The sequence below is a fragment of the Erithacus rubecula genome, assembly GCF_903797595.1.
Source record: "Erithacus rubecula genome assembly, chromosome: 21".
Classification (NCBI taxonomy): Eukaryota; Metazoa; Chordata; class Aves; order Passeriformes; family Muscicapidae; genus Erithacus; species Erithacus rubecula.
In genome coordinates this window covers 4,848,056-4,866,879 of record NC_136673.1, presented here as the reverse complement: position 1 = coordinate 4,866,879, position 18,824 = coordinate 4,848,056, and the positions used below count along the sequence as shown (strand labels likewise).

Here is an 18,824-nt window from a genome sequence, read left to right as displayed (position 1 = left end):
GGATGAGGAGGGTGGTGATGTGGAGTAACTTGATATAGAGTGGATGTTGGATAAGCCAGCATGTAGCAGGTCTCAGGTCAGCAGGGTTATGCTTCAGGAATAGCTGTAGAACTGTGTCCATCAGGCAGGAGTTTCTTTCCAGAGCCATCACAGCAGATCATCTCATATAAACTCCTCTACCACCAAAGGACTTGGGGAAACCTCATGGGTCAAGGTCACTTGAGTTATTAAAGATCTGAGGTGGCTCAGGCTGTGTGGCCATCCCTGTGAGCCTCAGGTGTGCAGGTAAGTGGCACATCCTTGCTGGGGGTCACTTGTCCCATAACACCTTTAAAGTCACCATCTCCAGATGATGCTAATGGTCCTTATGGGTTCATATCCTAAGGCTGTGCAAAGCAAGGTAGGAAAAAACAGGCTCACCCAGTTTTCCCCTCTTTGTTTTGCTCCTTTGAGGTCTTGACTGCTTTGTAAATGGATGTCCATCTTTTTCTGCCTCCCCAGTTCCTCCTGAGTTCATTCGAGGATCAGGACTGACAACCAACATCAGCGTTTCCCTGCAAGGATCCCTGACACTGACCTGTGAGGCCACTGGCATTCCCCAGCCCACCATCACCTGGTTCTGGGATGGCTCTCCTGTCATCCCTAGCGAGCACACACACCTACTTTCAGGTCAGCTGAGTGCTTTGGGAATGTGATTTGCCCCAACACTGAGTTCAAACTCATGGTGGAGCTCCAGCCCCACAGGAGCACAGTTGGGGTACCTGGATCAGGGCCCTGAGACCTCTCTGCTCTGTGATTCCAGGGGGCTGGCTGCTGAGGCTCACCCGTGCACGAGCCCAGGATGGTGGTCACTATTCCTGCCTGGCCAGCAATGTAGCTGGGGAGGCCAGGAGGCATTTCTACGTGGAGGTCCTAGGTGAGGAGGGGTCTTCTGTCTGCTGCAGGATTACTGGTGGGGTTTCAGAGCTCCACCCTTGCAGGAACAGACATGAGTTAAGACTGGACATGCTGGGTGTGCTGGAGTCCTTAGGATGTGAGCTCAGAGGCCAAACTGGCCAGCTGCTGAAGTCCCTGGGGGCTTGTGTTCCCAGTTCCTCCCCACATTGAGAACGCGGGTGAAGAACACACCTTCAGAGTGCCCGAGGGTCACCCTGTCACCTGGTCCTGCCTGGCTTCAGGTGAGCATCAGGTGGGGCTCAGGGGCAGGTCTGAGTCTCACTTTGGGATATGGAGCAAGTGGATGGCTCCAGTCAGAGGCATGGAAACAGCTGAAATGGGCTGCAGAGATCTTTTGGGATGGTTCCTGGATCTGCAGTTGTGCTGTCCGGGAAGCGCTGGGGAGGGGACGCCCACATGGGGAGCCTGTTCCACTATGTAAGCTCCAATCTTTCCCAAAAGGAGCTAAAATTCCACTAATCTCATTTCTCCTTTAGTGATGGGAACAATTAATCACCTCCCACTCAGGACAGTTCTCTTTCTTCTTGCTGGCTCATCCATCAGCTTCTAAAATCCTGATCCAGACCATGATAATTCTGATTTGGGATGATGTCCCTGCTTTCCAGAAAAGCTCTGACAGTGACCCCAGCCAGGCTGTGTTCACACATGGCAAAACTTCACACAAAGCCTAAAAGCTGCTTTCCATCCCTCACAGGCAACCCACAACCCAAGATCACCTGGCTGAAAGACAACCAGCCTCTCCCAGGCACCTTCTCCATCTCCCCTGATGGCTCCTTGTTCCACATCCCCCAAGCCTCCCTGGCCCATGCTGGTCGCTACTCCTGTGTGGCCTCCAGCTCTGGGGCAAATCAGACCAAGCACTACCTGCTGGATGTTTTGGGTATGAGATGCCTCTGGATGGAGGCTCAGGTGTGAGCTGACTCAGTGGGTTTTAATGGCCTGCCCCAGGTAGGTGGGGAGGATCCCATAGCCTGCAGCCAAAGCATGGCAGTGACTGTCCCAAAGCCCTTGTGAGGCCTCTTGGAGGAGCAGAAAGCACCTGTTTAGTGCAGGATCCATCTGTGATGGTGGCTGGTGGGAAGGGGGATGTGTCTTCTGGATCTCTGTGTTTTTGGAGGGCAGCAGGACAGGGCAGAGTCTGAAGCTGGCACATGCTGTGTCAAGTCCAACTCCCTGAACTTGGACCATGCTGTCTGGTGGGGGGTGAAGCCTGAGTGTGTGCTGCTGCTGAACTAACACAAAACCATGTCTCTGCAGCCAGCCCCACCTTTGCTCGAGATGATGCTGCTGCAGAAGAAGTGACAGTGATCATCAACAACCCCATCTCCCTGCTCTGTGAGGCTCTGCCATACCCAGCTCCCAACATCACCTGGCTCAAGGATGAGGTTCCTCTCAAAGCATCCAGGAATGTCCTCCTGCTCCCTGGTACTGTGCTGTCCACTGCTCTGCATGTCTCTGGTGTCCCCTTGCTGTGTATGCCCTGGGGAGGGGAACAGGGCCTTTTCTTGATCTGGCTGAGGTGCAGCACAGTGGGATGGTGAGAAGTCATCATCCTGAAGGACCTGAGGGCTCAGCTGCATGGTCTGATAATAACTACAGCCTCCCCAGTGCTGGTTTTTATAAGCCTGGGACTGGGCTCTAGAAGAGCATTAGGCACCCTCCAGCCAGGCTTGCAGGTGCTCAGCAGGTCCCTTGAGATCCTTCAGGTGCTACATGGGGGGACAGAGCTCTGCTGTGAGCAGAGACCCTCTCAGGAGACCCCCTTTGCCCAGGTGGCCATGGGCTGCAGATCCTGAATGCCCAGGAGGAGGACACGGGCACTTACAGCTGTGTTGTGGCCAGTGAGGATGGAGAGGCTGTGAAGAACTATGCTGTGAAGGTCCTGGGTGAGGGAGCTCCCCGTGCCCCTCCTGATTCCTGCAGTGACCCCACCACTGTAACCAGGAGTGCTCCTTCCTTTGGCTTCCCTTTGTCTTTTCCCCACTAGTTCCTCCTTGGATTGCCAGAGAGGATCCTTTGGGGGAATTTGCTGTGAAAGAGGTAAAAACCAAGGTCAACAGCACAGTGGTGCTGGAGTGTGAGACCTGGGCTGTGCCTGAGCCCACCATCCGCTGGTACAAGGACAAGCAGGTGAGGTCCCAGCTGTGGCCAGGGAGGAGCTGCTGGGTTTGGGGCTGTCCCAGCTGGATGGAGTGGGAAGACACCCTTTATATGGCTGGCTGGGCTTTGCCCCACTGCTGGGTGTGTAATTCTCCTCCCACCCTTCTCTTTCTTCCCTTCAGCTTCTGGCAAGCTCTGAACGCCTCCAGATCCTCAGTGAGGGGCAGGTGCTGCAGATCCAGCCAGCTGGTGTCTCAGACTCAGGGCATTACACCTGCGTGGCCACCAATGCTGTGGGTGAAGATGACAGGGACTTCATTGTGCATGTCCAAGGTGAGCCCTGGGCAGAGAGCCAGCACCCAGAGCAGGGGGGGCTCAGCAAGAGCAGGGCTCCTCAGGGGTCACCTGTAGGAGCAGAGAAGGGTGAGCAGGAAAAAAGTTTAAACCTGCTGGAAAATAACATCTCCTCATCTCCAGTGAGAGCAGATGCTGTGGGTGCAGCTGGGGGGTCAATGTCCCTGCTCCCCATGGCTGACCACAGCCTGTCCCCGCAGTGCCCCCCATCTTCCAGGAGCAAACAAGCCCCAAGGAAGCCCTTGAGATCTTCTACAGGGAGGAAGACCAGGATGGGGAGGTGACAGAGCACCGACAGGCTGTCCTTGGCCAGCCCACCGCCCTCTACTGTGACACCAGTGCCATCCCGCCCCCCCAGCTCAGTTGGTACAAGGATGGGGAGCCCCTCTCCCCTGGCCTGGGGGTGCTGATGCTGCAAGGTACTGGGCAGTGGGTGTGAAGCCCCACTGTGGGGCTGGGGGTGGTGCTGCAGCAGCCTTGTTGGGAGCACCCATAGCGTGGAGGAGGTTGGATGCTGTCCCCTTCCTCCTGCCACCACAACACCTGTGGGACCTCTGAGTCACCGGGGCTGTGCGGGGCTCTGTGCAGGGCGGGGCTGGGGGGACATCCCACAGATGTCCCTGTGGCCTGCCCCATGTCCCGTGTCACAGGGGGCCGGGTGCTGCAGCTGCAGGCGGTGCAGGAGGGGGACAGGGGCAGGTACACCTGCGAGGCGGCCAACGCTGCGGGACGGGACCGGCTGCACTACGAGCTGGAGGTGCTGAGTGAGTACAGGCACAGGGACACTGGGCTGAGTGATGGTGGCAGCCCATAACCACCTGCTTCCAGCTGCCCCAGCCATCCGTGGTGGCACAGAGGAGCTGGTGGAGGAGGTGACGGCCACCATCAATGGCACTGTCCGCTTTGAGTGTGAAGCTGCTGGGCACCCAGAGCCCACAGTGTCCTGGCTCTGGAATGATCTCCCCATAGAGGCTGGCCCACGGCACCAGATCCTGGAGGGTGGCACAGTCCTGCAGGTTGGTGTTGGGGAGAGACACAGGAGACAGTGGGTGGAGGGGATGGGGCATTATTTCCCTCCAAAGGAGGCTGCCCTGGTCTCACCAAGGTCCCCATGGGAGCCCCAGCATCTCCCCAGCTCGGGGCAGCCCTCAGTGGTGCTCCCCTCTGCAGGTGGAAGTGGTGGAGGTGGGTGACACTGGGAGATACACATGCATGGCTGAGAACCTGGCTGGCTCAGCTGAGAAGCACTTTGCCCTTGCTGTGCAGGGTAAGGCATCTCCCCTTCCCTGGTCACTGATTTACCACCCTCCTCCTCTTCCTCCACCAACTGGAGGTTCCCTGTGGCTGTGGAGCTGCATGGCTGCCTCTGTCCCCTGTGCTGGTCACAGCTCTGTCCCCCTGTGTGAGGGGGCTGAGGTGCCACATGCTCCAAGCAGGTGACAGCTTCAGTGTGTTTCCTCCTGGGGAGGCATCAACCTCCACACTGATGGCTGCCCTTTGTGCTGTTTTTTGGGTGCACCACAGCAGAAGCTCCCTGGAGTGTGGGTACAGACCCTGAAAATGTCAGTGGCATTGTCAATGGCAGCATCTCACTGGTGTGTGACATCCAGTCCCACCCAGCTGCAGACATCACCTGGTACAAGGATGGCCTCGTCCTGCGGCCCAGTGAGGAGGTGATGGTCACCCGAGGTATGTTGGGATGAGCCAGGAGGATTGCCTGTGCCCCGGGTCCCCTAATCCTCCTTTTTGGATGCCACATGTGGGTCTGGAGTTCAGCCTTTGTGTTGTATGACACACTAATGACTCACTGCTGAATGATCCCCTCTGGAGAGGACCAAGGGCTGCATCCTGCAGAACTCCCTGCTGCTGCTCCCTGGGAGCTCAGTCTCCTTTCCTGTGAGGCACAGCAAGGCTTTGGACCTCAAAGATGAGACTTCCATGGCCAGACTCCTTTTGCATGGAGTTTGGCTGGGTACTGGGGGATCAGTCAGCAGGCCTGGTGGCTCAGACCTGGTCCTGCTCCAGGCTGTCCTGATTCCCTGCTCTCCACTCCCCCCAGGCTCTCGGGTGCTGCAGCTCCCTCACCTGCAGCTTTCCAGCTCAGGCACATACACGTGCATGGCACTGAACGTGGCCAGCCAGGATGAGAAGAGCTTCATCCTCACCGTCCATGGTGAGGGGTGAGGGCTCAGCCTGGAGCTCTGTCTGCCAAGCACACACTGAGGAGCTGACAGTGAAAATCTGTCTCACACCCCCTGTCCCTGCTCATCTTCCTCAGAACCCCCAGGCATCCAGGACCCACAGCAGGAGACGCTTGAAGCTGACGTGGGGACAGCCCTGGTCCTGACCTGCCCAGTTCCTGGTGTGGCTGTGCCTGCTGTCACCTGGCTGAAGGATGGGCTCCCACTGGGTGTGTGTGCAGGGGAGCACTGTGCCAGGCTGCCACCCCATCCTTGCTGCTGATCCCCTCCAAGCACTCCTGCCTCAGTTTCACAACTTCTAATCCTGCTGCAAGAGACCCACAGGGCAGCACAAGGAGGGGACAGAGCACGAATGGGCTGGCCTTTCCCCTGTGTGCTTTTAGGAAACCTCAGGTTCATTCCTGAGGCTTGAAGAAGTGGGATGTGGGTGCAAGAGGTGATGGAGGGGTATATGGGGGTGAGCTCTCTGGGTTCAGTCCTTAGGGTGCTTGCTAGCCCAAACTATTGGCTTTTTTCTCCTGTAAAGCTCCAGCAGTGAACTCTGCAAAAACTCTACTTTGCTTTATCAGTGCCCCCAAACCTGGGTCCTGGGGGGTGGTAGGGAGAAGCACAGCAATGAGCTCAGTGGAGGAGCACTACTCAACCCCCTTCTGTCTCTTGCAGAGATGAGCCCAGAGCAGGGTCTGGTGTCTGGGGGGGCCCAGCTCCAGCTCAGCCCCCTCCAGCCCTTCCACCAGGGCCAATACTCCTGCCTGGCCCAGGGCCCAGGGGCCGAGACACGCAGGGACTTCATGGTGCTGGTGCGAGGTAGGGTCTCCCTGAGCAGCCTGGTCCCCGTGAGCCCTGCCCCAGAGGTGAGCCTTCCTCCCCCTCCTCTTCCTCAGCCTCCCTCTCTCCTCGGTGCAGTGCCCCCCCAGATCAGCAGTGCAGGGCAGCCCAGTGAGCACAGCATGCTGGAGGGCAGCAGGGTGAGGCTGGAGTGCCGTGCAGAGGGGCAGCCCACCCCCCACATCTCCTGGCTGAAGGATGGGCAGCCCCTGGGGCTGCAGCCCCCCTCCCATGCCCGGTGAGTCTGAGGGGGACACCCCGGGGGCTCAGTGTCCCCACAGCTGAATTCCTGGGCAAGACAGGTTGAGCTGTGCTGCTTCTGCCTGTTGCTTGGTTTGGGGTGCACTCATCCCATCTCTTTATTGAGGGAATATCGCCCTGGGTTAAACCTTGGGGTCTGGGATGGTCACTGTCACCCTGGCAGGGTCCCAGTTGATGCCCTGACCTTGCAATGTGCTCCAGAATCCTGATTCTTGGCTGTCACCTGAGCACAGAGCACTTCTGCCAGCTCACTGTCCCATGCCCCCCACGCAGGGTGTCCCCAGATGGCAGCACCCTGCTCCTCGAGGGGCTGCGAGCCGCCGACTCCGGGGCTTACACGTGCCTGGCCCGGAACAGCCTGGGCGAGGACACGCGGCTGCACTCGCTGAACGTGCTGGGTGAGCAGGGCTGGGACCCGCGGGGCAGCGCCGGGGCCACCCCGCCCGCGACAGCCCCAGCAGCGCCTCTGTCCCCTCGCCCAGTCCCTCCCAGCATCGAGAGAGGAGCCGGTGACTCGGAGCTGGTCCGTGGTGTCCTGTCCGCCCTGGTGACACTGGAGTGCTGGGCACGGGGGTCCCCTCCCCTGCACGTCAGCTGGCTGAAGGACGGGCTGCCCCTCCGCCTGTCCCCTCGTGTCACCCTGCTCTCGGCTGGGCACATCCTCCGGTGAGAAGCGACCCTGCAGCGATGGTCAGCCGAAGGCTTTGGGGCTGCGCCCTGTCGTGGCTCAGTGTCACCTCGGGGAGCCTGGGGTGTGACCCGGAGCTGACGTCTCCTCCCCGTCCCCGTGTCCCATCCCATGGGTCAGGATCTCGCAGGCACAGCTCACCGACGCCGGGCGCTACATCTGCATCGTCTCCAGCCGGGCGGGAGTGGCCGACCGCAGCTTTGTCCTGCAGATACAGGGTAGGGGGCTGGGGAGGGCAGAGCAGGGGGCACCCGGACACTGGTTTTGTAGGCAGAGCACATGCGGTGCATTGCAGCCCATTCCTGAGCCGTTCCTTGCCTGCTGGGGTGGATTTGGAAGGGGTGGAGTGAAGCAGGAGCAGCCTTAGAGCATCCTGCAGGAGGGCTGAGCCACCTCTGGCTGCTCACAGGACACCAGCGAGTGGCCAAACCCACCCCTTGTCTGGGGACCTGACTTTTGTCCCCAGTGCCCCCTGTCCTGGAGAGCCCCGAGGGCAATGAGGAGCAGATGGTGGCCGAGGGCTCCGATGTCACTTTCACCTGCGAAGCCACCGGGTCCCCAGCGCCGTCAGTGACCTGGCTGAAGAACGGAGAGCCCCTGGGGCAGCAGGGTGACCAGGTGCCTGCTGGCCCCCAGCTGAGCCTGGTGGCCGTGGCGCCGGCTGATGCCGGCATTTACTCGTGCCTGGTGGTGAATGAGGTGGGAGAGGTCAGCAAAGCCTTCCACCTGGTGGTGATGGGTGCGTGTCATCCCTCTGGGATTTGGGAAGGGCAGCTTAGCCTATTTTTTGGGAGCAACGAGGGGATGAGCCCTCCTGCTTTGCTGTGTGCCATGCAGAGCCACCCAGTGTTGAGGCTGCATCCCATCCTACCGAGATATCCATCACTGTGGGCACCCCTCTGGAGCTGACCTGTGTGGTGACGGGTGTCCCCATGCCCACTGTCACCTGGGAGAAGGATGGACACCTGCTGGCAGGGCCCTCACTCATGTCAGGGAATGAGAGCACTCTTCACATTGAGAGCACTGAGGTAGGAGCTCTGCTTTTTTCTCCCCTACCTGGGTTTTCTTTTTGTGCCTTAATTTTTCCCTCTCCTGGCTATGCAGGTGGCTGATGCTGGCTTGTACACCTGCCTGGCCACTAGCCCTGCAGGGGATGACAGCAGGAGCTTCCATGTCAGCATCCAAGGTAGAGTGACCTCAGCAGTGCAGCAAGGAGGGGGCTGCAGGATGGTCCAAGCCTTGGGGACCCAGAGAGCCAGAACACCCCTGATCCCCTGGCCCATGTCCCACAGCTCCCCCCAGCATTGCCAGCAGCGGGGACATCCCCATCATCACAGCTGTGGCAGGGGGGCAGCTGCTGCTGGAGTGCCCAGAGGCTGCTGAGCTGCACCCCATCGTCGAGTGGTACCGGGAGGGCTCCCTGCTGCAGGTACCTGTGATGGAACCGGGGGGGATGCTCAGGGGCTGGGATGCACCAGCACCATCCTGCCGGTGCTGGGGGTGGTGCTGGCTGGCTGCTGATGGGCTCCCGGGGGTTTCAGGAGGATGCCCGCAGGCAGGTCCTGGCCCGGGGGCGTTTCCTGCAGCTCCGGGCGGTGACAGCGGCGGATGGTGGCGAGTACAGCTGCAGGGCCACCAGCCCCGACGGGGACACCGGCCCGCGCGTCCGGGTGCGGGTTCACGGTGAGTGCCGCCCTGCCTTGCCCCGCCCTGAGTGCCGCCCCCTTCCCAGTTAATTCCAGGGTGTGGGATATATGTAGGGTGTCTTCTGGTCGGGTGATGGGATGGCAGGGCTGCACTACACCCAGCCCCAATGCTGCTCTGCCCTGGCGTCCTCCATCCCTGAGCTTTATTCCACACTCCCGGTGTGGCTCTGGGTGCTGCAGTGGCCCCGGAGATCCAGGCGGGCCCCCCGGAGGTGGAGGTGCTGCTGAACGCCTCGGCCGTGCTGCCGTGCCGGGCAGAGGGGTGGCCCGTGCCCCGGGTGACGTGGAGGAAGGATGGCCAGCTCCTGCCCCTGCCTGGGAGCGACAGGTATGAGGCTGTGCAGGTTGGTGGCACCAAAAGTAGCACTCAGATCACGTCACCCTTCACATCAGCAGGTGATTTAGTGTGCCAGTCACCCTGTGAAGAGCTGTGCTCTGTCCTCACACCATCTCAGTGAGCAAGAGCTGCATGTGTCCCTGCTCCCTGTGTGATGCAGCCTGGCTATGCAGAGCCCCAAAGGGTTCACTTGCTCTCCCTCCTCAGGCTGCAGCTCCTGCCTGGAGGCTCCCTGCAGATTGACCCTGTCCAGGCCCAGGATTTGGGCCATTACCTCTGCATGGCTTCCAGCCCTGCTGGCTCTGACCGGCGAGGCCTGGACCTCCATGTGCTGGGTAAGTGGGAGACTGGATGGATCCCTGCTGCAACCCACCACTGCTGGGCTGCTCTCACCAGTGCAGTGGTGTGCTACTGTCCTTTGCTCATCACTGCCATACCCTCCCACAGTCCCTCCTGCCATCACACCTGGGCCCTCCAACCTCACCCTGCTGGCTCAGCAGCCAGCCACGCTGGGCTGTGACACCTGGGGGTCCCCTGAGCCCCACATCAGGTGGGAGAAGGATGGTCGTCCCCTGAACCTGCACCTCTCACCTGGCACCTACAGGTACCTGCAGCACCCACAACTTTGTACACCAAAGGGTTCCTCTGTAGGGTGGGGTTTGCCTCTCCTGCTGCCCCCCGTGGGACAGGGGTGATCCTGATGTGTGCTCTGCCTGCACAGTTTGCAGTCCTTAGGGTCACTGCTCATCTCCAGCCCTGGGCCCCAGGACGAGGGGAGGTTTGAGTGCATCGCCACCAATGCTGCTGGAGAGGCACGGAAGCTCTTCCTCGTGTCTGTCCATGGTGAGCTCCTGGAGCTGGGGGTCTTGCTGAGAGTGGCTTTCCCAGGATCTGTCAGCATCTTGGGTATGATGTAGGCGTGCTCCAGCCCCACATAGGGTTGGGTCCCCACTCAAGAGCTGGGCTTGGAGGTGCACAAGAGAAGAGAAATATTCATGCCTGTATGAACAGGGACAGAATCCTCTTCAACATTGACTATGCAGCCCTGCTCACCTCCCTCCCTCCTTTCTCCAGTGCCCCCCACCATCGCTGATGACCTCACAGACGTGGTTGTCACCCGGCTGTCCCCTGCCATCCTCACCTGCTACGCCTCGGGCGTGCCCCCACCTGCGGTGTCGTGGAGCAAGGAGGGGGCTCAGCTGGGCAGCCGAGGAGGGGGCTACCGTGTCCTGCCCAGAGGTACAGACAGGGCAGCACAGCCCCAGCGGGGACAGGGGTCCCTGCCAGCCCCCCTGCTGCAGCTGCCCTCTGCCTGCTGTTGGCAGGAGCCCTGGAGATCAGGCAGGCGCTGCCCGCACACAGCGGCCGCTACACCTGCACGGCTCGGAGCGCCGCGGGCACGGCTCGGAAACACACCTGGCTCACAGTGCATGGTACCCTCAGCCCCGGGCTCCTGCTGCTGCGGGTCCTGCACCCTCTTCTCATGGTGGCACTTCCCTGCTCTCCACAGAGCCCCCTGCCTTGAAGCCCCTGCCTGGCATGGTGATGGTGATGGTGAACACCAGTGCAGTGCTGTCCTGTGAGGCCACGGGCGTCCCCCGGCCGGAGGTCACCTGGCAAAAGGATGGTGTTGGCATCACTGGAGGTGAGCAGGAGTGTGCTGGGGGCTGGCAGAGCCCACATTACCTGCCAGTCTTTACCTAGGGGGAGATTTATGTGCCAGGGGTTTATAGGCATCCTGGCAGGTGTGGGGTGTCACTGTGCATGGGTGGTCCTGCTTCCCACTGGGTGGGTGTGGTGGCTGCTGGAGCTGTTCCATGGAGACTCCTTGTCTCCATAGAGCAGGAAGAGGCAATTCTGTGTGGGAAGCAGCCCTTGCACATCATCCATTTGTGCCTTGGCTCAGCTGTGCTGCCCCACCCTGTCCTTCATTTCTGCCAGGGTCTGGGCTGAAGGTGCTCCCCAACGGGCAGCTCCGTCTCCTCCGAGCAGCCCCAGAGGATGCAGGCACCTACCTGTGCATGGCTCGTAACCCCTCGGGCACCGCTGCAGGGAGGACCAGGCTCATTGTGCAAGGTACAGCAGCGATCAGAGCCCCAGTGCTCACCCCTCTGCTCATCCCCCTCCCCAGCATCTCACAGCAAAACACAGCTGCCAAGCTGTGAGCAAGTCCGTGCCCTTCTGCCCCACGCAGTGCCCCCCATCATTGCTGCGGGCCCGCTGGAGCTGGTGGTGCTGGAGGGGCTGGAGGTGCTGCTGCCCTGTGCCGCCCGCGGTGTCCCCGAGCCCCGCGTGTCCTGGAGCCGGGAGGGAGCCCTGCTGCGCGGCGGGAGGGCCACAGTACTGCCCTCCGGCGAGCTGCTGCTCCGGGATGTGCAGGTGAGCACTGTCCCCTAGGGCCGCTGGGAGGTTGGAGTGCTGAGGAAAAAGCGTCTGCTGCTGCTGGAGAACTTTTGGCTAATTGTGAAGATATCTGGCAGAGGGAGAGCCCCGTGCAGTCCTGTGCCGCAGGCTGGAGGGTTGGGGCAGTGTGAGATTGCTAATGCGGGCTGGAAAAAGTGGTTCTGTCCAAACAGTGACTTTTTAGGTGCATAAGAACCAGCAGAGCTGTAGCTCAGCGAGCCGGAGCCCAGACTGATGATCTCTCATCCTCATACAGGAAGGGGATGCTGGAAGCTACTCCTGCACCGCAGTGAACTCTGCTGGGAGGGCAGTCCGCCGACTCTCCCTCTCCATCCTCACCCTGCCCACCTTCACCCACCTGCCCCCAGACACCACCCTGAGCCGGGGCGAGAGGCTGGAGCTGCTGTGTGCCGCGGTGGGCAGCCCCCAGCCCCGCGTCTCCTGGATGGCCAACGGGCAGCTCGTCACTGGTACCCGGGCAGGGGATGCTGAACTTGGGGGAGAATGTGATCCTGTGGCACCCTTGTCCCACCTTTCAGGGTTCCCGGGGTGCCAGCACGCCTGGCTGTGCGGGGTTGTACCCAGCTGATCGCCAACCACCCTGTTTTGGGGTTTGCACCCGCAGACGGTGCGTCGGGGCACAGCGGGCGGAGCATCCTGCGGAGGGAGGCAGCCACACCCACGGACAGCGGGACCTACGTGTGCCACGCCGAGAACAGCGCCGGGGCCGTCAGGGCCACTGTCTTGGTCTCTGTCACAGGTAGGTGCTGGCACAGAAACCGGGGTGCCCGGCCAGCCCCCCTCCTCTGCCACTGCTTTCCCTTTCCCAGAGGCGCCCGTCATACAGGGGGACACCAGCACCTACCAGGTGGAGCACTCCGGAGGTGATGCCCTTCTCGACTGCCATGCCCAGGGTCACCCTGAGCCCCTCATCCGCTGGAGCAAGGACGGGGTGCCGCTGGTGGCCCACGGGCGCCTGCAGCAGCTGCAGAATGGCTCCCTGGCCATCCGTGCTGTGGTGGTGAGCAGGGCCGGGGGGGGCTGGCACGTTTCGGGTGCTTTTCTGGCAGAGCAAAGCACTGTGCTGATGCTGTTGGTCCTGCTAGAGCACCGACGTGGGGCAGTACCAGTGTGTGGCAGAGAACGATGCGGGCACAGCAGCAAAAGTTGTCACCCTGGTTCTGCAGAGTGAGTGCTGGCCCCTCTGCACCCTTCTTTTAAGGGACTGCAAATCTATCACCTGTAAGCCCCTCCAACTACCCCGACCCTGGGGAATGCTGCATCACTCCCTGCATCCCTTTCCCCGCCCAGGTGCGCCTGTGGTGACAGTGACACCAGCAGAGGTGAGGGTCCCTGCTGGGCAGCCGGTGCTGCTGCACTGTGTCGTGTCAGGGGAGCCCACCCCCTCCGTGGAGTGGCAGCGGGATGGGGAGCCACTGCCCGAGGGTCCCCACGCTCGTGTCCTGCCCAATGCCACCCTGTTCCTGCCCTCTGTCACCCACCGTGACGCCGGCAGCTACTCCTGCCTCGCCCGCAGCGCCCTGGGCTCTGCTGTCGCCCACAGCTCCCTGGATGTCCAAGGTGGGTGTGTGCCCTGCCCCTGGGGGCTTTGCCTGCCTCGGGGGTGGGCTAAGACCTCCAGCATGGTGGCTTGGAGTGACATTGCCTTGCTTGTCCTAACCCCTGTGATTCACACCCTGCTTTGTCCTGTCCTCTCTTACATGCTCAGCTGAGGGCCCGAACCCAAACACAGCCTCTCCGTGCCAGCCTGCACTTGCCTCTCCTCAGCCTTCCTGCCTTAGCTCCCCATGATTAAATTCCTATCTCCCAGGGGCTCTGCTAAATGCACAGACACATCCTTCCCTGCTGCCCCTCGGGAGCAGAGAGCCAGGCTGGAGGAAGTGCCAGGTGCCCTGTGTGCCCTTGTGTGGCTGGTGGCATTTCGCTGCCAGGCATGCTGGAGAAGCAAATAAAAATTTGGGGCTATGCCAGGACCTTGAGACTGATACAGAGCAGGGTTTGGGGGTGTCAGTGCCTGTTGGTGTGATGAGGCACAGGGCCACACTCACAGCATCCCCTGTCAACACAGCACTGTGTCTGGAGCCATGGAGTCTCTGGGGACTGTGCTGCAGCCAGGCAGGGACACTGCCTGCCTTCCCTTCCAGAAAACAAGATTTTTTTGATGTACAAATTAGTGAGAGGGGAATCAGGCAAGCACCCTGCTCTCCCATGGGAGTGCAGACCCAGTGTTGCTGCCTGACCCCATCCCACTTGCCCCAGGGGAGCTGCACCAGGTGCGGGGCAGCCTGGTCGGTGTCATCAATGGCCACGAGCTCGGTGTCTCCTCGCTGGATGCCAGAGTGCTGGGTGACCCCCAGTCCAGCACCGCCGCCCTCCAGAGCAGCATTGGGAGCATTCCACCTGCCATAGGTGGGTGGGCATTTCTGCCCTCACCCTTGTGAGAGTTTTGATCTCTGTCAGATGGAAATCTTGGGCTTTTATTTCTTTTTTCCCCCCAAGCAAGCCTTTTCTCCCCAACCTTCTACTGTGGGCAAGGAGGGATGGGACAGCCTTAGGTGCCTTCCATGCTGGCTCCACGGTGACACCTTTTCTTCCCTGTTCCCAGGGCCGCTGATGCGGGTGCTGGTGACCATCATCGCCCCCATTTACTGGTCATTGGCACACGCCAGCGGGGCAGCCCAGAGTGGCTTCCTGCTCACCCAGGGCACCTTCCAGCACGAGTCACTGCTGCAGTTTGCCACAGGTGAGGGGTCTGTGATGGAGAGCCTGGTCAGCTCCTGGGGAAGCTCAGGCTCCATCTCCCCCATGCACCATCCCTGATCTGGGAATGGAGCTGTGAGTGGGGGTGCTGTGGGGTGCTGCTCACCGTTCCCCCATAGCTCTGGGGGTGCTGTGGGGTGCTGCTCACCGTTCCCCCATAGCTCTGGGGGTGCTGTGGGGTGCTGCTCACCGTTCCCCCATAGCTCTGGGGGTGCTGTGGGATGCTGCTCACCGTTCCCCCGTGGCTGTGGGGGTGCTGTGGGGTGCTGCTCACTGTTCCCCCATAGCTGTGAGGGTGCTGTGGGATGCTGCTCACTGTTCCCCCATAGCTGTGAGGGTGCTGTGGGGTGCTGCTCACCGTTCCCCCATAGCTGTGGGGGTGCTGTGGGGTGCTGCTCACCGTTCCCCCGTGGCTGTGGGGGGTACTGTGGGGTGCTGCTCACTGTTCCCCCATAGCTGTGAGGGTGCTGTGGGGTGCTGCTCACCGTTCCCCCGTGGCTGTGGGGGGTACTGTGGGGTGCTGCTCACCGTTCCCCCTGGCAGGGGAGCTCCTGCGGGTGACGCACCTCGCCCGGGGCGCGGATGGCGCTGGCGCTCTGCGGATGAACAGTGTCATTAGCGGCTCGGTGCCAGAGAGCTTTGGCGATGCCACGGTGCTGCTGAAGGTGCTGGCACTGCCCATTACCCCTGAGGGACCACAGCTCCCGTGCTGGGAGCATGGGGGTTCCATGTCCTGACCCCCCTCCCTGCCTTCTCCCAGGACTTCAGCGAGCGCTATGTGCGGACGGGCGTGGGGCAGCTCTCCGGGAGCTCTGTGCAGAGTTTCCTGCGGGATGGACACCTCATCCGTGCCCACTGCAATCACACCATCGTCTTTGACCCCCCCATGGGGCCACAGCCCCCCCGGGTGCAGCATCTCAGGGCCAGAGCCATCACAGCCTCCTATGACCCAGCCAAACAGCAGCTCCAGTTCCAGCTCCGTGCCTCGCTTGATGCAGGTAACCAGGGGAGTTCCCAGGATGGGGATGAAGATCTGAAGTTCTGAGTGCCTGTGAGGGTCCCTGCAGTGACATGCCACATCTTACTCTCTCTGCTCAATCCACAGGGGCTGATAGAGACCAGTGCCCACTGGGATTCATCCCAGACCCCGGGCAGCTGTACTGCATTGGTACGGACCCTTCCTGAGGGGGCATGAGGATGGCAAGGGGCAACTGGTGCAACTTCCCTGTGCCCCCAACCCTGTCCTCTCCCTGCTCCCCAGATGTTGATGAATGCACTGAGGGGTCCCATGCCTGTCGCTACAATCAGATTTGCCAGAACGCTGCCGGGTCCTACCGCTGCTCCTGCCCCCACGGCTACCGCACACTCGGCACGGGCTGGCCGTGCTTGGGTACGAGCTAGGCTCTCAGAGTCACCCCCTGCCCTGTTCCAGTCTCATTTTCCCCCATCCAGCTGCAGCTCCCTACCTCTTTCCTCCCCCAGATGTCAACGAGTGCCTGCATTTTCCCCCACCGTGTGCCTTTGAGTGCCGCAACCTGCGGGGCTCCTACGAGTGCCTGTGCCCCGCTGGCAAGACCCTGCTGCCGGGCGGGCAGTGTGGGCTGGAGGGAGGGGACACAGCGAGCAGCGTGCCCCGGGACACTCCCCTGCGCTGGCAGGGGCCGAGCAGCCGCCCGCGGGGACGATCCTTCTACACTCAGCTCGCCCTGCGCCGCGTGGCCAAGGATGCAGGGGTGGGTGCCCGGGGCCCCCCCTGCCCCACGGGCTACGTCAGGAGGAATGGCACCTGCACTGGTGAGTGTCCACTGGGGAAGAGTGCTGAAGGGAGTTCAAAGACTACTTTGTCCCCAAAAAGTACCTCGTGTCCTCCTTGCTGCCCTGTGCACCACTTTGTGTGGCCTTTGCAGTGCTGGGGAGGTGAGAGCCAGGCTGGCCCAAGGCAGTGGCACCAGAGGGGACTGATCCATCCCCTCTTGCCTTCACTCCTCTCGTCCCACAGATCTCGACGAGTGTCAGACACTGAACCAGTGCCAGCACGAGTGCAGGAACAGCCTGGGCAGCTACCACTGCCTCTGCCCCCCTGGCTACCGGCTGCTGTCCAACGGAAAGACCTGCCACGGTCAGTGCAGGGGTGCCTGGGGGGTGCTTCCTCCCCATGGTGTCATCTTTTTGCGGCTGAAAGTGTTTCTCCTTTCTTGGGACAGTTGTTCCCAGACTCGTCACTCCAGTCTGGGTGCTCTTGTCTCACTGCCTCAGTGTCCAGGCAGATGTGCAAGCGTGGGGGAGCTGGGGATTGAACCCCCATCTCACCCCAACGCCCTCAGACGTGTCCCCACTCTCCCTGCAGATGTGGATGAGTGTGTGGAGGGCACAATGCAGTGTGGATCGAGCCAGATGTGCTTCAACACCCGCGGAGGTGCCCAGTGCATGGATGTGCCGTGCCCAGCCGGGTACCGGCGAGGCTCCAGCCCAGGGTGGGTGTTGCTGTGGGGCTGGGAGTGCCCATCCCGCTCTCCTCATCTCACCCTGACCCCGAGCGTCCTGTGCCCTCTCTGGCCCCCACCACACCCCACATTCCCCATCTCTCGTGCAGGCTGTGCGTGGGTCGCTGCCCCCCGTTCTGCAGCCCGGCCGGCCCCCCCACGCTGCAATACCAGGTGCTGCCCCTGCCCCTCGGCGTGGCTGCCCGCCGGGACGTGGTGCACCTCACCGCGGCCACCTCCCTGCGCCCCCGGGCCGTCTTCAGGCTGCTGGAGCAGGACCCCGGCAGCCCGTTCACCCTGCGCAGCGAGCGGGGCCGGGGCATCGTCTCCACCGTGCGGCCGCTGCGGGAGCCCGGCGCGCACCGGCTCAAGGTGCAGGCGCTGCTCCCGGGCGGGCAGCGAGCACCCAGCCTCTTCCTCCTGCTCATCTCCGTCTCCCCCTACCCGTACTGACACAGCCCAGGGACAGGAGGGGACGCAGGGTCATTTCTCCTCCTGTCCCTCCCCACCCCATCGGTGGGGCACGTGGCTCAGGGAGTGCTGAGTTTGTACCTCTTCTGTCCCTCCCAGACACCCCCTCGCCTCTCAGCTGTGTTCCTTTCACACAGTGCTGGGCCCTGACTCAGCAGGAGAGTCAGGATCCCGGGGGGATAAGGTGTCCCACCAACCTCTTGCAATCAGGTCTTAGATCCCAGAACAAACACAGCTCTGGATGGCCTTGGCCACTGTCAGCCCCCAAATGTGGGGGGTGGGAAGATGAACTGGGTGACAGTGGCCAGGGAGGGTCCCACCAGGGTGCAGGGAGGGATTCCCTGGGCTGGGGAGGGTGTGGGGCACCCCAGCATTAACCATGTATTAAATTGAAATAGTATTTTTGTTTGTTTTTTTAAAAATCCACTTGGTTTCTGTGCAGTCTTACTGATTTATGGAGGTGTTTTGTGGCTAAATATTAGCTGTGCCTGAAGAAAGCAGCTTCCTTCAGTGTGTGGGAGAATTCCCAGGGCTTTGGTCACCTCCCTGCCTGGCCTTGGACCATAACAGGGAGGTTATCTGGATGTAGCAATGCCAGAAGGCCAATGTCCAGCCCTGCAGGTCCAGGTGTCAAGTCTCTCAAGCAGCAAGAGCAGGATGTGATCTCTGCACATGATGAAGATGGAGGCTGTTCCCAAAAGAGTTTAAGTCCTAGTTGATGGTGTGGGATGGGGTGTGAGGGCCCCAGGAGACCCGAGCTCACAGTCACCAGGGCTGGGCCATGGAGGCTGATGGTGGCCATGCACCTTCCGTGGTCAGATCCTGTCACTGGAGCTGGCTCTGGCTGCACCTGAGATTCCCCTAAAAGCCTCTGTCCTTTGGGATGGAGCTTTTGGGTCCTCCCAAGCCAGGTCTGCTGCAGGTCTGGGGTGCCCTGGGCATGTGTGAAGGGGAAAGGTGAGTTTGGCCCCAAGGCAGCCCTCTGTCCTGTCCCCTCCTGCCCACCCTGGCTCCTGCATGGAGGAGGTTCAAATAAATCCAACCTCCCCCTTCTTGCTGCTCCAGGGAGGAAAGTCAGGTGCTGCAGAGCACCATCTCTCCTCTGCCCCCATTTTCCCACCCCTGTGGAGTCCCCCAGGGGGATGACACCAAAGTGGGTGCTCTGGAGGTTGCTGAGGGGGGACAGAGAGCGGCCATGCAGGAGATGGGGCTGGGCACTGGTTCCACCCCGGCCCGGGGGCAGCTTTTCTCCCT

General features: G+C 61.2%; 2 protein-coding genes across 15 annotated transcripts in view; one reads left to right on the top strand and one right to left on the bottom strand.

Annotated features, from left to right (window-relative positions):
• Positions 1-18,011, top strand: part of HMCN2 (hemicentin 2) — a 32,269-nt gene extending 14,258 nt beyond the window's left edge. Inside the window, exons 31-79 of the mRNA XM_079324319.1 lie at positions 502-669; positions 803-916; positions 1,092-1,178; positions 1,652-1,837; positions 2,215-2,382; positions 2,730-2,843; positions 2,945-3,087; positions 3,240-3,390; positions 3,612-3,830; positions 4,062-4,175; positions 4,240-4,427; positions 4,582-4,678; positions 4,936-5,100; positions 5,471-5,584; positions 5,690-5,821; positions 6,276-6,419; positions 6,519-6,678; positions 6,975-7,099; positions 7,184-7,367; positions 7,510-7,607; positions 7,856-8,128; positions 8,227-8,417; positions 8,494-8,575; positions 8,682-8,818; positions 8,931-9,072; positions 9,276-9,423; positions 9,640-9,767; positions 9,880-10,036; positions 10,154-10,275; positions 10,507-10,671; positions 10,758-10,865; positions 10,943-11,077; positions 11,374-11,508; positions 11,627-11,811; positions 12,092-12,305; positions 12,461-12,595; positions 12,666-12,856; positions 12,942-13,023; positions 13,147-13,416; positions 14,116-14,265; positions 14,462-14,599; positions 15,160-15,281; positions 15,377-15,614; positions 15,722-15,784; positions 15,878-16,006; positions 16,099-16,410; positions 16,616-16,735; positions 16,964-17,090; positions 17,210-18,011. Of these exons, the coding sequence (XP_079180445.1) occupies positions 502-669; positions 803-916; positions 1,092-1,178; positions 1,652-1,837; positions 2,215-2,382; positions 2,730-2,843; positions 2,945-3,087; positions 3,240-3,390; positions 3,612-3,830; positions 4,062-4,175; positions 4,240-4,427; positions 4,582-4,678; positions 4,936-5,100; positions 5,471-5,584; positions 5,690-5,821; positions 6,276-6,419; positions 6,519-6,678; positions 6,975-7,099; positions 7,184-7,367; positions 7,510-7,607; positions 7,856-8,128; positions 8,227-8,417; positions 8,494-8,575; positions 8,682-8,818; positions 8,931-9,072; positions 9,276-9,423; positions 9,640-9,767; positions 9,880-10,036; positions 10,154-10,275; positions 10,507-10,671; positions 10,758-10,865; positions 10,943-11,077; positions 11,374-11,508; positions 11,627-11,811; positions 12,092-12,305; positions 12,461-12,595; positions 12,666-12,856; positions 12,942-13,023; positions 13,147-13,416; positions 14,116-14,265; positions 14,462-14,599; positions 15,160-15,281; positions 15,377-15,614; positions 15,722-15,784; positions 15,878-16,006; positions 16,099-16,410; positions 16,616-16,735; positions 16,964-17,090; positions 17,210-17,552 (7,613 nt within the window). The 3' untranslated portion in view covers positions 17,553-18,011. The remainder of the gene's footprint in view (positions 1-501; positions 670-802; positions 917-1,091; positions 1,179-1,651; positions 1,838-2,214; positions 2,383-2,729; positions 2,844-2,944; positions 3,088-3,239; positions 3,391-3,611; positions 3,831-4,061; positions 4,176-4,239; positions 4,428-4,581; positions 4,679-4,935; positions 5,101-5,470; positions 5,585-5,689; positions 5,822-6,275; positions 6,420-6,518; positions 6,679-6,974; positions 7,100-7,183; positions 7,368-7,509; positions 7,608-7,855; positions 8,129-8,226; positions 8,418-8,493; positions 8,576-8,681; positions 8,819-8,930; positions 9,073-9,275; positions 9,424-9,639; positions 9,768-9,879; positions 10,037-10,153; positions 10,276-10,506; positions 10,672-10,757; positions 10,866-10,942; positions 11,078-11,373; positions 11,509-11,626; positions 11,812-12,091; positions 12,306-12,460; positions 12,596-12,665; positions 12,857-12,941; positions 13,024-13,146; positions 13,417-14,115; positions 14,266-14,461; positions 14,600-15,159; positions 15,282-15,376; positions 15,615-15,721; positions 15,785-15,877; positions 16,007-16,098; positions 16,411-16,615; positions 16,736-16,963; positions 17,091-17,209) is intronic.
• FNBP1 (formin binding protein 1) overlaps positions 1-18,824 on the bottom strand; it is a 385,839-nt gene that overhangs the window by 180,089 nt on the left and 186,926 nt on the right. The gene's annotated exons all lie outside the window — the stretch shown is intronic.